This window comes from Gracilinanus agilis, chromosome 2, assembly GCF_016433145.1.
Source record: "Gracilinanus agilis isolate LMUSP501 chromosome 2, AgileGrace, whole genome shotgun sequence".
In the NCBI taxonomy this organism is placed as follows: Eukaryota; Metazoa; Chordata; class Mammalia; order Didelphimorphia; family Didelphidae; genus Gracilinanus; species Gracilinanus agilis.
Window position 1 is genome coordinate 183,351,998 of NC_058131.1, and position 17,511 is coordinate 183,369,508.

Below are 17,511 nucleotides of genomic sequence, written 5' to 3' on the forward strand. Positions count from 1 at the left end.
ATGGAATTCGTGGAGCTGCTCGGGCACCCAGAGGAGCTCTATAACCTTCTGTGGTACAAGATGGGAGGTGCCAGGAAGGTGATACCCAAGTTAGACCAGGTGAGTGGGGCGTTGCCCCTGCCCCCCACCCCACCCAGCCGACCGGGTCCGAGTCGCCCCTCCTCTCCCGCCCCCTTTCCCCCAGGTCCGGAGCTCCTCTCTGCTCTCAGGCCCGCCCCCACCTCGGAACAGGTGAATTATCAATTTCTGCTCCTCCCGAGATGCTTATTGTGTACAACCAGCAGTGCTAAAGGACAGTGTCTGCGTACACTCCCTCTCCATTCCCCACCCCCCTCCCCATCAGTCATTGTGCCTGGTGCTTAATAAATACTGATTATAGCGGAACCTAGCTTTTGTAGTTTGAAAAGAGCTTGGAGAATCATTTGACTCCAGCCCCTTCCCCCCCCCCCCAATTCCCCCACCCCATTTTGCCCAGAAAGGAAACAGGTCAACATCGTAGAGCTGGAAGGGGTTTTCAGAAATCATCTAGTCATAGGATCATAGGCCTAGAACTAGAAGGGACCCCATAATCAAGAGCCTCCAAGGTCAACCACTCTCATTTTACAGGTGAAATCACGGTCTCTAGATGTTAAGGGTCTTGACCAAGGTCACAGGGTTTGAAGCCAGGTCCTGATTTCAAGTCCAGAACTCTGGCTCTGGGTCACAGTACTAGAGGCAAAATTTATAAAGTGAAATTGGAAAAAAAAAATCAGAAGTCAAGACCTGTTTTTCTAATATAAGCTCTGAATATTAACCCTAAACCATTATTTCCTCCTCTCCAAAATAAATGGGGTGAGCCAGTTAATTTCTAAATCTTTTCTACCTCTAAATACTGTATCAGGTTCTAAACATTGTACCAGAAGGTACCAGGTTCAGTGCACTTGTCCTAATCTGGGGTAAAAAAGAATTAGAAGAAGAATTGGATCACCAGCTGTGTGATCTTGGGCAAAATCCTTTTCTCTGGGCCTTAGTTTCCTCCATGCCCCCTAAAGAAAAAGGGCACTAGATGGATATTAAAGTCTATTCCAGGTCTGACCTTCTGTGGCTTAAAACATAGTCAGATTTGAGGATGTCTAAAACTTGTCATTTGAGAGAACTTACTTTTGATGGTTAAACTTTTTTTTTTTTTAACCCTTAACTTCTGCGTATTGGCTCTAGGTGGAAGAGTGGTAAGGGTGGGCAATGGGGGTCAAGTGACTTGCCCAGGGTCACACAGCTGGGAAGTGTCTGAGGTCAGATTCGAAACTAGGACCTCCAGTCTCTAGACCTGACTCTCAATCCACTGAGCTACCCAGCTGCCCCAGAACTTACTTTTGAAAGGCAAGTGAGTCCTTTGAGCCAAGATACATTAGCTTAAATTTTTATAGGAATTTTTTTGAAAGTCTGCCATAAGTCAAATGAGCTTTAGCAGAAGATTGTTCAGAACAACCTTAGCTTTGTGAAAGAAACAAAGGAAGATACTTGCCCATTAAGACTTACCTTTTATTTGGAAAGACTGACTTACACACCAGAAACAGCCATTTGTTATTAAGACACAAGATAAGAAATTGTAAGGTTGAGTAGTAAAGATTTTATTTTGATTACTAAATTAATTAAAAGTGAAGGAAATACTGAGCTAGTTTTAGAGAGCTGAGTTTTTAGTTAGCCTTTGAAAATTGAGCAAAATTTGGACTGTTGGAGAGGAAGGCAAAGGGCATTCCATTAAGAGCATGAGAAAAGACATGGAGGTGGAATTGAACATAATCTATTTGTGGAAAGCTGTGGAGGCGCCACCTTGATTTGTGAGGAACTGGTCTTGGACCCCTGAGAAGGCTCATAGTAAGTAAAAACGTGAATGGAAGGTGAAGGATTTTGAACTTGATGAGGTAAGCAAAGCAACAAGAAGTTGCCAGCCAGGGAGTGATAGAATGAAAGCAAACTTGTCAGGTGTTAAGCACTTACTGTATACCAGGCATTGTGCAAGAATAATTTTTGTTTTTGAGGAGCTTTCGTGTTAATGGGGAAGACCACATATATAAAATATAACCCATAAGATAAATGCAGGGAGTGTGGCATGGCCAGCTGGGCACCTCCTGAAACAAGATGAGCTTGAGATGAGTCTTAAAAGAAGCCAATGATCTAAGAGTGGAAGGAGTGCATCCCCAGGCACAGGGAACAAACTGTGAAAAGTCACTGAGATAGAATTTAGAATATTATGTTCAAGGAGCTGCAAGTAGCCAAGATCAAAAGTGGAGAATGTAAGAAGATAGGAAAGATAGAGGCTGGGTAATGAAGAACTTCATGTGAGATGATCATAACTAAACTTGAGGAAATTTACTTTGGCAACTAAATGGAAAATGAATTGGAAAGGGGAAGGGACCTGAGGTAAGGATATCAATTAGCAAACTATTGTATTAGTATAGATAAAATGTATAAGAGCTTAGTCTATAGTACTAGCTTTATGAGAGGACATGGCAGAGATGTAGTGAAAGTAGAAACAAGATTTGGCAACAGATTAGGTAAATGGAGTGACTGAGAGAGGAGATGCAGATTACTAGAAACTGTGATGACCAGAAGGATGGTATTCCCTTAAATTAGTAATAGGACCGTTCAGAAGAAGAATAAAGTTTGGGATAAAAACTACTGAGTTCTGTTTTGGGACATGTTGATTTTGGGATAAAAGGCAAGAATTGAGAGTTAGTGATATTGAACTTTTTTAATGCTTTAAAAAGGAGTGCTTGTCAAGGAATCTTTGAGAAATGCTTACCTCTGGAGAGAAGTGCTAGAGAAAGGAAGATTGCAATATAAGCATTATTTCCATTGGATGATGTGTCAAAATTCTACACCTAAAAAGATTTTAGGAAATTTTTACTTTAATTACAAAAATCCTTTTCTCCAAAAGAAAAGTTTCACTTGCTGCAAAAGTCTATTAAATCATGACCACAGTTAGGCTGTTTCTTACTTTTATGCTCTCTGGATTATTGGCATAGCTAACTCATTCCACTTATGTAGTTCCAAGTGCTTCTATTTCTTCTCATCTTTTGTGGTCTTGCCCTTTTCTTCCATTTATTCAAGGTCCTGAAGGCTTTCTATTAAGTCTTAATATTTTGAAGATACTGGCGCATTATTGCCTCTAACTCTGACACTAGGAACAGGACTGCCCACCTCCTTTTCTAGTCATGATGTAGTGAAGTTTTTCATACAACTTCTTTGATGCTCTTCATTGCTATTTGGATGACCTCTTGCTTTGATTTTTCAAAAGTCTTGGTGTTTCTTGATTTTCAGCTAATTCATCACTGGGAGGATTATTGGAATTAGAAAGATAAGCTTTGGTGGCCACAATGGTATCCTTGAGTATATTTCACAGTTTCCAAATGCAGGCCAACTTGTTCTTCTCTGGTTCATTAAGGGCCTATTTGCAATCCCTGCCCAAAGATAAATATATTGTTGTTTTCCTATCCAATATGTCATCATCTGGGCAGTATCTATTTCTTTTGCACTTTGTTTTTTATATGTGGATTACCATGCCAACTTCTTGAATGGTTGTGGATCCCATTGAAGAATCTCCCTAATGTTCTGGGACTCTGGTGCAATCAATATAGTATTGTCTTTTAAAAGGAGCATGTTATTCATCCCTATTGGATTTTAAATATCCTCTTCATACAAAATTTTTAGAATTACGTTCAGCGTGCCATCTACATATTTAAGCAGGAACTCTTAATAAGAGGGGTCTTTTGCTTTTTATTTTCTGATAGATTACAGAAATCTTGTCTGACAATGTATACACTATTTGGGCCTACATAAGTTCCCCGTCTCTCTGCACTGAAGTTGTAGATTTGTTTTATTATCTGTAATAGGATCTACCTCAGAGTTGTGAGGATCAACTTAGATAACATGTTAAGTATTTTGTAAATTTTAACATCCTCTGTTAATTCTAGCTGCTATCTTCAGCTTCTGTTTTCAGGGACCTACTGTTTTGCCACATACTCAATCCTAATTTTCTTTTAGTGATTTTTTTATATTGTTGTAGCTATTCTATATATTGGTGGGGTTTTTGGGTACTCCTTATTTTGCTCTTTGTTGTTTCTTACAGATCTTTTCATGTTTCTTTAAATTTCTCACATTTGTCATTTCTTGATGTACAAATATATTCATTTATATTCGTATATGTCCTCCTTTTGTTAGCTATTCCTTAGGCAATGAGCACTTTTAGGGGTGTTTTTTTTTCAGTTGTCTAAAAAACTGCTTTTATGATTATTTTAGCATATCAAGTACTTTTCTCTTTGACTTTGATCCTTTTGGGAGTATGTGCTCTGTAGTGGAATCACTAGGTAAAAGGGTCGGAATGGTTTAGTGATTTTTCTCTCATAGTTTTGGTTTTTCTTTCTAGAATGTTTAGACTTATTTCACAGCTCCACCAACAGTGCATTAATATAACTGTTTTGCTGTGGTCCCTCCAAGACACATCATTTTTCATTTTTATCAGCTTTGCTGATCTCATGTGTAATAAATGGAACCTCAGAGTTGCATTAATTTTTATTTTTTAATTGCTTATGATTTGGAGCATTTTTATTGCATGTCTTCTGAAAGTTGCCTGTCCATTTATCAATTAGAAAATGTCTCTTATACATTTGAATCAGTTCCCCATATATTTTGGAAATAAGATTTTATCAGAGAAAATTGCTGCAGAGGTTTTTTCTGTTAACTTATTTTCTTTTCTAATATTAGCTACATTGGATTTGTTTTTATTCTTATCCAGCCCTAATAACTTCTCTTCTAACCTCTGCTCTTGCATCTCTCCGCTGTTTGTTTGACATCTTGAACTAGATGTTCCATAGACAGCTTAAACTCAGCATGTTTAAAATTGAACTCACTTTTTGTCTCAAACCTTCTCTACAAAGCTTTGTTATTACTGTTAAAGGTACCATCACTTTCCTAATAACCCAGCCTCGAAATGTGTTATCCTTGACTCTCTTTTATCCCCCATATCCAATGTGTTACCAAAGGCCTGTCATTTTTTTTTTTTTAATTTTTTTTTTAAGCCCTTAACTTCTGTGTATTGGCTTATAGGTGGAAGAGTGGTAAGGGTGGGCAATGGGGGTCAAGTGACTTGCCCAGGGTCACACAGCTGGGAAGTGTCTGAGGCCAGATTTGAACCTAGGACCTCCTATCTCTAGGCCCGACTCTCAATCCACTGAGCTACCCAGCTGGCCCCAGGCCTGTCAATTTTATCTTTGAAACTTCTCTTCTATATACTCTCTCCTCTCCTCTGACATTGCCACTATCTAGTTCAGGCCCTCATCATCTTGTACCTATACTATTAAAATAGCTTTCTGATTGATCTTTGTGCTTCAATTCTCTTCCTATTCCAGGCCATCCATCATTTAGCTACCCAAGAAATCCTCCTTACCATGTCACTCCCTTTCCTTCCATTACTCAGTAAATTCTTTTGGCTCCCTATCACCACTAGATATCAAATCAAAAGGATCAAATAGAAAATCTTCCATTTGGAGTTCACAGCACTTTATAACCTCTCCACTTTTCTAATCTTCTTATACTTTACTCTTGACATACTCTAAAATCCAGTGACATTGATGTCCTTCCTTGCTGTTTCTCTCATAAAACACTCCATATCCCAACTCTGGGCATTTTTCACTCCTGTCTTTTCCTTCTCCCCAAACACCTGGGAATCTCTCCCTCCTCATCTCCCGGCTTCCTATGACTCTAAGACCTAGCTAAAATCCTACCTTTTGCAAAAACCCTTTCCTGACCTCTTCTAATACTAGTGCCTTTCCTTTGTTGATTATCTTTTTTTTTTGCCTCTTTTTGCAACCCCAGCCCTTAACACAGTGGACAATAACAGGAACTTAAATGTATATTGACTGACTATTCAAATATTAAAAAATTTTATACTATTGGAATAGTCCATTTTATTTTTGTGATCTATCAGTTACTTAATTATGAACTTTCCCTTTTCCCACAGATCCAAAAGGTAATTTTCTTCCTTGCTCCTTTAGTTTATTTATGTTAGGATCTTTTATATTTGTCATGTATCCCTTTGGAGTTTATCTTGGTATTTGGTATTAGCAAATCTAAATCTAATGGTCTAAACCAGTGGATCCCAAACTTTTTTGGCCTACCATCCCCTTTCCAGAAAAAATATTACTTAGCCCCCTGGAAATTAATTTTTTTTAATTTTAATAGTAATTAATAGGAAAGATAAATGCAGCTGTGGCCATCACCGCCTCCCTGAATCTCTGCAACACCCACCAGGGGGTGGTAGCACCTACTTTGGGAATCATTAGTCTAAACCTAATGTCTGCCAAACTGCTGCCCAATTTTCTCAGCAGTTTTTATGAGATAAATAAGTCTTTCCTCTAGAAACTAGCAACTTTCAGTTTATTTATTTATCTAATATCTTGTTACTTTGCTAAAATTATTGTTTCAACTAACTTTTTTGTTGGATTTTTAGGGTTTCCACATATACCATCATATCATCTGCAGAAAGAGAGAGTTTTATTATCTCTGCCCATTCTGATTCCTTTATTTTTTTTCCTTTTCTTTTTGCTATTGCTAGCATTTCCAGTGCAATATTAAATAGTACTGGTGTTAATGGGCATCTTGTTTTACTCCTGATCTGATTGGGAAGGCTTCTAGCTTATCCCCGTTACAAACAGTGTTTGCAGGTAGATGTTTCTTATTTTAAGAAAAAGATCATTTGTACCTTTGCTTTCCAATGTTTTTAATAGGAATGAGTGTTGTATTTGTCAAAAGTTTTCTCTGCAGCTATTGATATGGTTTTTGTCACTTTTGTTGCTGATATAATAATCATTTAGGTTGATAGTTTCTCTTCTGTTAAATCATCCCTGAATTCCAGGTATAAATCCTGTTTGGTCACAATGTTATAATCTTTGTGATATATTGTTGTATTCTCCTAACTGATATTTTAGGATTTTTGCTTTCATATTAATTTAATTGGTCTATAATTTCCTTTATCAATTTTTACTCTTCCTGGTTTAGGTATTAGCATCATATTTATTTCATAAAAAGAGTTTAGTTGGACTCATTTCTTTACCTGTTATTTCAAATAATTTATTTAACCATTGGAATTAGTTGATCTTTAAATATTTGGTAGAATTCACTTGAAAGGTATTTCAATACTATACTACTTTTTGTTTGCTTATATATACTGTGTACCTTTTTTGTTCCACTGATCAATCTTTTAAAAAATGAGTACCAAATCTTTTTTATCTTTTTTGGTACACTTTGAAATCTAGTATACTGATATAGCCCCTTCCTTCCTACTTTCATCACAATTACCCTTGATATTCATGACTTTCCTCCATATAGATTTCATCATTGTTTTTTCTAGCTCTATAAAATATTCCTTTGGTAGTTTGATTGGTACTGTACTGAATAAACAAATAAATTTAGGTATGCCATCAAATCTTTGGTTAAGGGAAGAATTGGGGGGGTGGTTTTTATTTTATATTTTTACTTTTTTTTAAAATAATTACATGTAATAAATTTCCACCAAAGTTTTCCTAAGTTATATGATTGAATTTATTTCCCTCCCTTTCCTTCCCCCTCCTGGTGTTAATAGGCAATTCAATCTGGACTATACATGTATTATCATACAAAACATAACTGCATTCTGAAAAATCCAATACTTTTATACAGCATTCTGACTCCAACAGATATTTCTCTGGAGGTGGATAGCATTCTTTGTCATAAGTTTAAGGGAAGAATTTGTGACCAAATGAGATAACAAGAGAGCATCATAGATGTAAAATGGATAATTTTGATTATACTGAATTTAAAAGTTTTTGCACAAACAAGTTTAGGAGAAAAGCAGAAAACTGGAGTGAAAATTTTACATCAGGATCTCTCATAAAGGCCTTTTTTTCTCAAGTACAGAAAGAACTAAGTCAAATTTATAAGAATACAAGGTGTTCCCCAATTGATAAATGTTCAAAGGTTATGAACAGGCAGTTTTGTGATAAAGAAATCCAGGCTTTCTGCTGTGGTCACATAAAAAGATGCTCAAATCATGCATAATTAGAGAAATACAAATTAAAACAATTCTGAGGTACCATCTCACACCTGTCAGATTGGCTAATATAACCAAAAAAAATATCAGAGGGGATGTAGGAAAATTTCTGCACTGCATTGTTGGTGGAGTTGTGAACTGATCAACTATTGTGAGAGATTTTGAACTATGTATTCCCAAAGGCGCTTTAAAACTGTGTAGTTGATCCAGCAACATTAGGTCTGTATCCCAAAGGGGGGGGGGGAGAAAGGGGGTAGAGGAGGACTTTTTTGTACCCAGATATTTATAGCAGCTCTTTTTGTGGTGGCAAAAAAATGAAATTTGAGGGAATGTCCATCAATTGGAGAATAGCTGAACAATTTGTGATATAGGATTCCAATGGAATATTATTGTGCCAGAAGAAATGATGAGAAGGATTTTAGAAAAACTGGAAAGACTTATGTAATCTGATGCAGAGTGAAGTGAGCAGACCATAGTAGCAACAATATTATATGATGAACAATTGTAAACGACTTGGCTATTCTTAGCAATGATCCAAGATAATATCCTGGGACTCACAATGAAAAATGCAGTCTGCCTCCAGAGGGAGAACTAATGGAGTCTGAGTGCATATTGAAACATACTATATTTCACTTTTTTCAGTTTTTTTAGTCTGAGTGCTCTTCCACAAGAGAACTGATATGGAAAAATGTTTTAAATTATTGCACATGTAAAATTTTTATCAGGTTACTCTCTTTCTCAAGAGGGGGGAGAGCAGGAAGGGGAGGAGTAGTAATGTGGCTCAAATTTTTAAAAAACAAAGGTAAAAAATCATTTTTAAATATAATTGAAGGAAAAAAATTACTAAAAAATTTCTGCAAAGAATGTTTTGTAGTTTGGGTTCATATAGTTCCTGAGAAAATCTTGGTAGATAACATTCCCAATTAATTTATAGCTTCTGTAAGTTGTTGTCAGCTCTATGTTAATCAGTGTTTTCAAATCATCTCCTTCATAAGATATTAAAGAGGGGCAGTTAGATGCCTCATGGATAGTTAGGCCTGGAGATAAGGGGTCCTGGGTTCAAATCCAGCCTTAGACATTTCCTAGGTGTGAGACCCTGGACAAGTTACTTACCTCCAATTGTCTGTCCATCTCTTTTTTGCCATATATATATATATTCATATATATATATATAGTTTATTATATATTTAGCAAAGAACTGGAAACTCAAGAAATGTCTATCAATTGGGGATTGGCTAACAAGTTGTATATAATTGTAATGGAATACTCTGATGCCATAAGAAATGACAAGTTGATCACAAAAACCTGCAAAGACTTATATGAAGGTGATGCAAAGTGAACTAGGAGAACAGTGTACACAGTAACAAGAATAATGTATGATGCTTCACTGAGAATGACTTGACTATGATCAACAAGGCAAGAATCCAGGACAACTTTAAGGGACTTATGACAAAAAAGGATATCCACCACCATGGAAGGAACAGAGTCTGAATGCATATTAAAACATAGCATTCTTCATTTTATTTCTTCCAATGAATTTTTTTCTAGTGTAAATAGTATGTCTTGTTGCATAATATGATGTACATGGAAATATGTATTATATTGATAATATATATTCAACCTGTGTCATATTACCTGCCCTCTGGAGGAGGGAGGAGGGAGAGAAGATGGATTGCAAAATATCTGAAAACAAATATTTAAAATTATATCAACATGTAATCTGGGGGGGGAATGTAAAAAGTTATCAACAGATTACCCTCCCCCTCGATCAGAAAATGTGGTAGAAGATGTTTTTCCCCCTTTTTACAACTTGCCATTATTTCTTTTGTTTAGGAAGGGTAGTCTGGTGAGCTGTGGCTCAGCTGAAAGACCAGCCTACATTGTAGTTAAAAAGGGAAGTTAACCAGGTAGTATAAAAGGAATATTCTAGCTTTCCAATAAGTTCAAGTCTAATTTTGTGGGGAGTGGCAGCTGTAATAGCTGGTTTAAAGAATGGTGAGATAGACATTTTAATTTTTCAATAAATACAGAATTTTTTGAGAATAACATTTGGGGTACCGTAGAATTTTGGTTTGGAGTCATGAGACTTGAGACCCTCAGCAAAAAGTCCCTCACCTGTTCCAGTTCTCAGTATCCTCTTCTGTAAAAATGAGGAGGTTTGACTAGATAACTTTTAAGGACCATTCAGCTCTCTAAACCTGTAAATAGCTAATAAAGTAAGAGTTCAAGTTCAAGTTAAAGGAATCTGGAGTGCTGGGCTCTTCTGTGGGTTTTAAGGGGTTAAGGAAGTGGGCACTTGTTATTCCATGTGTGGGGGCGGAGCATGTAGTGGAAGTGGGTGTCCCAGGGCCCTTTGGCTGTTTGTCCAGCAGAAATTAGGGAGTGTGTATTTGTTTGGGGGCTGGGTGGTCAATACCGCCTTCCTGGGAGTCTGTCGATATTCTCCCTCAGGCTATGGAAACGAACTCCTGACTGGCTCAGCACTGAACCCCGCCTCCCATGGCTGCTGCTGGCTGCTCCAAGGCCGGGGCCCTTTTCAAGCTCACTCTGGGGCTTACTCCTGCAGCAGCACCCAGGGCTTCTGGGATAGGGGTCGGGAACTCCCAGCGCTGTTGTGTCTTTGCCTTCTACCCCTGGACTAGGGATTGCTGCAGAGGGGAAGGAATGTGTTATTGGCCTCCTGCTATGTCTCACCTACCCCAGTCCCGAGCCTCCTCAGCTTCTACTTCTACCTCTACCTGTTTTCTCTGTCCACAGGACACTCTCAGCGATAGCCTGAAAACTTGTTTCAAGTACTTGAACCAGACTAGCCGAAGCTTTGCAGCAGTCATCCAGGCACTCGATAGTGGTCTGCGGTGAGTACGATTAGCTGCTGTTTACTCCTCGAAGGAGAGGCTCCTTTATGGGGTAGTTGTCCCATCTGATTTATGTAAGATGAAACTGAGATTGCTGGGAAGAATTGACTTGAATGCAGTATACTGTTCCTTCTTTTCTGCAAGGTGTCTCGTCCAAATATATAAAAGTGTCCAAGTTGAAATTTCCACACTTTTTTACTCCATAGTGGTGACAACCAGCTGTTACAGTTTGTTATAATCATTATTACCTGAGTAAGGAAAACTAATACAGGTGCAGTTAATTGTGAAGAAAATTTTAGGTGGATTGTTAATTTTCATGCGATAATCAAGGAAGGGAGCTGTATTCCAGGAAATACTCATGACCTTGACTATGTGACATCCAAAGTATATTTATCTTTTGTTGAATTTGGACTCTTTGTAATTTGATTCTTACTTTATGGAATCTGCTGAGTGGTAAACTAAACACAGCTCATGAAGAGGAAAGTTCACTGTTGATGAAAGACTTAACTGCTTTTTCTTTTCTTATAAACCCTTACCTTTTGCCTTAGAATCTTTATTAAGTATCTACTAAAGCAGAAGAGTTGAAAGGGCTAGGCAGTGGAGTTAAGTGATTTGCTTAGGATTACATAGCTCGGAAGTGTCTGACGCCAGCTCCACCTAAGCTCCACTCCAGGCCTGGTGGCTCTCTGTCCACTGTGACCTAGCTGCCTCTAACTGCTTTTTCAAGGGGGTCTTCTTTTTGTGAATTGTCTTTGAGCCTTTTGAGTATGTTTCTTAAATATTGGCTTGTGTTTGAAAACTGTCAAATTCCTTCCTTCTTAATCTAAAATCTAAAATCTAAAATGATTAAGAAATTAATTAAATTTGGCAGACATTATCAAGTGAGTACTATGTGGAAAGCACTCTGTCTACTCTGAGGTTGAAAAAGAAAATAGAGCTTCTGGGGGCAGCTGGGTAGCTCAGTAGATTGAGAGCCAGGCCTAGAGACAGGAGGTCCTAGGTTCAAATCCGGCCTCAGACACTTCCCAGCTGTGTGACCCTGGGCAAGTCACTGGACCCCCATTGCCTACCCTTACCAATCTTCCACCTATAAGTCAATACACAAAAGTTAAGGGTTTAAAATTAAAAAAAGAAAAAGAAAAAGAAAGAAAATAGAGCTTCCTTTTTTTTTTTTTTTTTTTTAAACTCTTGCCCTTCTGTCTATTCCAAGACAAAAGATGAGTAAGGGCTAGGCAGTTGAGGTTAAGTGACTTGTTCAGAGTCACACAGGAAGGTGCCTGAGGTTGTATTTGAACCCAGGACCTTCTGTCTCCAGGCCTAGGTCTCTATCCATTGAGCCACATGCTACCCCAACAGATCCTGTCTTAAAAGGAGTTTACATTTTAATTAATATTTTCGTTAGCTAAAAGTTGTCAAAACCTACCATACATACATAGATTATTGTTAGAATTTAATATATAATATGGGTGTATTATATAATTAGCAGTTATTCAAGATGAACATTAGTGAATCCTAGTTTCAGAAGGTACTTCAAGAATTTCTCAGTACCTTATCATCTGCTTGAACTAATACAATAGGCTCCTAAAAGATACTCCCACTTTTATCTTCTCCCCTTTCCAACCATTCCTTCATATCTACCAGACTACTTTCCTTTTGCGTAGATTTTTTTTTTTTTTTTTGGCTCAAAGCTAACTACTATTGAGTAAAACATAAACTCCTTTCTCAAGCATTCAAAGCCCTAGTCTGGCTTTCTCTTACATTTATAGACATTTCTTTTTTGTTTACTTGTTTTGCTTTACTCTTGATCCTCTCTTTTGAAATTTTAATGAATATACTTTGTTTTAACCTTATTGGTTATTACCTTTATTACCATAATATCCCATCTCTTCCTCTCCAGAGAATAATTCCTTGTAACAAAGAATTTAAAAAAAAGAGGGCAAAGTTGGACAAAACTAGAGCGTTTATTTAATCTGAAAGTATACACAATGTTCCACTCCCATATAGTGTCCACTTTTGCAAAAAGGCATATATCCCTTTTTCTATCTCTTTTCCTGAAAATGTCTAGTGATTATAAGATACTTCTGTTGAAGTTTTTTGTGGTTCTTTCCATTTTCATTATTTAGTCATTTTGTTCATTGTTTTCCTGGCTCTGTTAATTTCACATTGTGTGGTACATATCAGTTCTCCCATGCTTTTCCACATTCTGTGTATTCAGCCTTAATTCATAGTATACTGTTCTAATCTTCTTTATGTTTTAGTCAGACTGGACTACCTCTCCTCTAGACACCCTGTACTTCCCCACCTTGATAACTTCTGTTTGCTCTAGTTCTTATTTGTTCTCCCTTCCTTGAAAGCCCAATTCATGGTGTTTGCAGCCAAAAAAAAAAAAAAAAAAGTAAGAGATGAGAGCAGGGATATAAGGACAAATTTCAGAAAGTATCTCATCCCAAGCAAACTTGCTTGTAAGTGGTAAAGCAGCCTCTCACAAGAATGTTCTCTACTGGAATGATCAAAAAAAGTACCACTAGGGCAGCTGGGTAGCTCAGTGGATTGAGAGCCAAGCCTAGCGACGGGAGGTCCTGGGTTCAAATCTGGCCTCAGACACTTCCCAGCTCTGTGACCCTGGGCAAGTCACTTGACCCCCATTGCCTACCCTTACCACTCTTCTGCCCTGGGGCCAATACACAGTACTGACTCCAAGACGGAAGGTAAGGGTTAAAAAAAAAAAAAAAGTATCACTAGGGGCAGCTGGGTAGCTCAGTGGATTGAGAGTCAGGCCTAGAGTTGGGAGGTCCTAGGTTCAAATCTGGCCTCAGACACTTCCCAGCTCTGTGACCCTGGGCAAGTCACTTGACTCCCATTGCCTACACTTACCACTCTTCTGCCTAGGAGCCAATACACACAAATTAATGGTTAAAAAAAAGAAAGAAAGAAAGAAAGAAAGAAAGAAAGAAAGAAAGAAAGAAAGAAAGAAAGAAAGAAAAGGATCACTACACATTGGGTCCTGTTATTTTTCAGTGGAGTTAGGCATTATCAAAAGTCCCACTGAATTTAAGATTAGTAAACTTTGGGGCAGCTAGGTGGCTTAGTGGATAGAGAGCAAGGAGATGGGAGATGGTGGGTTCAGATTTGACTTTAGAACTTCCTATCTATGTGACCCTGGGCAAGTCATTTAACCTTACCTGTCCAGCTGTTACAGCTCTTCTGCCTTGGAACTAACACTATCAATTCTAAGACAGAGTAGGTAAGAATTTTAAAAAATTAATAAACTTTCCTTCCAGTGAAATTGTTCACTTCCATGATATTCTTCAGGACTTCAAAACAAATCACCTCTTCCAGAGTACAATAGTTTGTGCTTTATAGGAGGTGCACAATGTTTGAGGATACTAATCTATGTATTTTCCACATACAACCTGTCACAATCGTGCCAAAAGACAGACAGCCAGCACATAGCATATAGGAAGTGCTTTAACTCCTCTGTGTAGAAACATTCTTCATTCTCAAAACAAGAAAAAAAAACACTCCTTCAGGTTATTGGTGGTTTTGAATATTAGATATTTTCTTCAGTGGGGTCAAAAGGTACCTAAGCATAGGATTGTGGTTGGGGGGGGAAAAGAGGGCTAGAAATCAGATATTTGCAAGTTTTTTCCATTTTTATTTATGTGTGAATTTTGAATATGCATTTTGAGGACCTATACCATTAATGCAATTTAAAAAATGATTCCATGAACAAGTTTCAATTTTAGAACAATTATAAATAAACTTGTTGAATTTTTCTGGACAATGCCAGCTTCTGGAATTTTTTTAAGCAAGTACATTTCTTGTTAATGGCTCGAGAATGTTTGTAACATTTTTATTGTACAGCAGATTCTATCCATTTACTATACTTTTCTGAGTTCTACCTGCCAATGAGTGCATGTTTTTAATATTGCCATGCCATTCCTGTAAGTTTGCTGTTAAAATACATTAAACTCTAAAAAAGGAAAGCCTAATTCTTATGCTACTCTTCCATAAAACCTTCCCAGATTTCTCTAGTTAGTAACAACCTTTAACTCCCTCAGATCTTATATAGCCCTCGGCATTTCTATGAACTTATGTTGTTTACTGTTCCTTTTTTTAAAAAAACCCTTTCTTTCCTAGTGACAACTCAAGACAGAAGGGTAAGGGCTATGTAAATGGGCTTTAAATGAATTGCTCAGAAGTGTCTGAAGCTAGATTTCACTCTACAGCCTTCCATCTCTAGACCTGGTGCTCTATCCACTGAACCACTACCTGTCTCCCTTTCTTAACAACGCACTTCTTATTCCATTGCATTCATATACTATTTAGCTATTTCTCAATTAATAAGCACCCACTTTGTTTCCAGTCTTTTGCTATCACAAAAAGTGCTGCTGTGACTATTTTGGAATGTATGTATTTGTTAGTTCTGTCTTTGATTGCTTTGGATATATAGCCATTAGTGAAATCACTGAATCAGAGAATATGACAGCATCTAGGTGGAAAAGTAGACAGAATGCTGTACCTGGAGTTAAGAAGACCTGAGGTCAAATCTAGCTCAGATATTTACTAGCTATATAACTTTGGGCAAATCACTTAAAGTTTATTTACCTCAGTTTTCTCAGCTACAAATTAGGGTAATAATAGCACTTACCTCCCAGCATTCTTGTGAGGATCAAAAAAGATAATATTTGTAAAGCACTTGGCATAGTGCCTAGGGCTAATGAGTTCAATGTGTTTGCTGTTAGCTATGGTTAAAATGAAGTTAATCACTTTCTTACATTCACCATATTTTTTAGGGGCTTTGGAGCAGTTTATAGCTTTACCAACACAAGTATGGGTGTTTATATTTCTCCCACATCTCCACATTGACAATTTGCCTTTCATTTTCTTTGCCTATTTAAATATAAAGTGAAATCTGAGTGTTGTTTTATTTGCTTTCTGCCTTCCACCCTCTCCCAAAAAAACCTACAGATTTTTATTGTTTTTTTTTTTCACATTGTTCATATTTCTCCAGAGACCAATCCTTAAAACAAAGAATTATTTTAAAATTAAGGCTCGGGAAGGGGGTGTGGGAGGTGGGGAATGGGGAAAAAAAATCATTCGACACATCTTAAAAATCTGACACATGTAAAGTCCACACCTGTGAACAACCCACCTCTACAAAGAAGTGGACAGAAATGTCTTACATATTTCCTTTGGAGCCAACCTTGTTCTTTAATCATTTCACAGCATTTATCTTCATTTTTTTTAGTGGTTCCATTTTGCCATTTGTATGGTTGTCGTGTATATTTTTTTCCTATCTCTGCTTACTTCACTTGGCATTAGTTCATGTAAGTCTTTCCATGCTTTATTCATCATGCTTGTCATTCTTGTCATTTCCATTATTATCAATTTGCATTATATTTTAAATTTTGTTGATCATTTGCTTCTCTTTGGTTGAAAATTGTTTGTAACCTTTGATTACTTATCTATTGGGGAATGACTTTTTCTTAGATGAATTTGTGTCAATCATTTATACATCTTTTGCAAAGGTATTTGATACACAGGTTTTTTGGGGGGGGTTGTTCACACAGCAGTTTTTCACAGTCTGATTTTGTCTTTTAAATTATTTTGAATAACCCAATAGAATTGCTCATTGGCTATGGAAGTGGGGTGGGAGGAGGGGAGGGAAAGAATATAAATCATGTAACCATGAAAAAATACCTAAATTAAATAAAATTTTTCAAATCACAAAAAATGTATATACATAAAAATAAAAAATTTATTTTGAATAAACTGCCTGTATATATATCAGAAATATAAAAGGTAGAATGTTGAATATTGTGTGAAAAATCTTGGCTATTTTAAGCTTTCTTGTTGTTTGAAGAGTATGTCATTGAAATATTTTGTAGCTTGTGGATTACCCTAGTACAGGGGTCGGCAACGTATGGCTCTTTCTGCAGGAGCCATAAAGGCAATTTTTTTTCAGGTGCTATTACAGGAGCGGCACTGTGAGCACTGTACGGCTCTCACGAAATTACATTTTAAAAAATGTGGCGTTTATGGCTCTCACGGCCAAAAAGGTTGCCGACCCCTAGGCTAGTAGACAAATTTATTCAGTCAATGCCTTGAGACCTAAATATTGCTTCTTCTCTTTTTCAGCAATGCTGTGTGCATATTTTATCTGGTTCTTCGAGCTCTGGACACTGTGGAAGATGACATGACAATTAGTATGGAAAAAAAGGTCACAATGTTGAAAAATTTTCATTCCTACTTGTACCAGCCAGATTGGAGTTACATGGAAAGCAATGAAAAGGATCGGCAAGTCTTAGAAGACTTCTCAACGGTATTAGAATTTTCTTTTTAAACCCTTACCTTCCATCTTAGAATCAGTACTGTGTGTTGGTTCCAAGGCAGAAGAGTGGTAAGGGCTAGGCAGTGGGGGTTAAGCGACTTGCCCAGAGTCACATAGCTAGGAAGTGTCTGAGGCTAGATTTGAACCCAGGAGCCAAACTGATAAGGGCATGATTCTAGAGAGATGTGCTGAATACTTACATAGTATTCTTAACAAACCATCATCAACCAATGCTAAAGCCATTGATTAGCTAC

At 37.3% G+C, this 17,511-nt stretch overlaps 1 protein-coding gene across 2 annotated transcripts in view; it reads left to right on the forward strand.

Annotated features, from left to right (window-relative positions):
- FDFT1 (farnesyl-diphosphate farnesyltransferase 1) overlaps positions 1-17,511 on the forward strand; it is a 40,777-nt gene continuing 23,266 nt past the window's right edge. The window contains exons 1-3 of one of the 2 annotated variants that reach the window (XM_044663593.1): positions 1-99; positions 10,826-10,923; positions 17,065-17,248. In XM_044663593.1, coding sequence (XP_044519528.1) covers positions 1-99; positions 10,826-10,923; positions 17,065-17,248 — 381 coding nt within the window. Of the gene's footprint in view, positions 100-10,550; positions 10,924-17,064; positions 17,249-17,511 lie in introns of those variants that run through there. The other variant, XM_044663592.1, reaches the window with a different exon arrangement.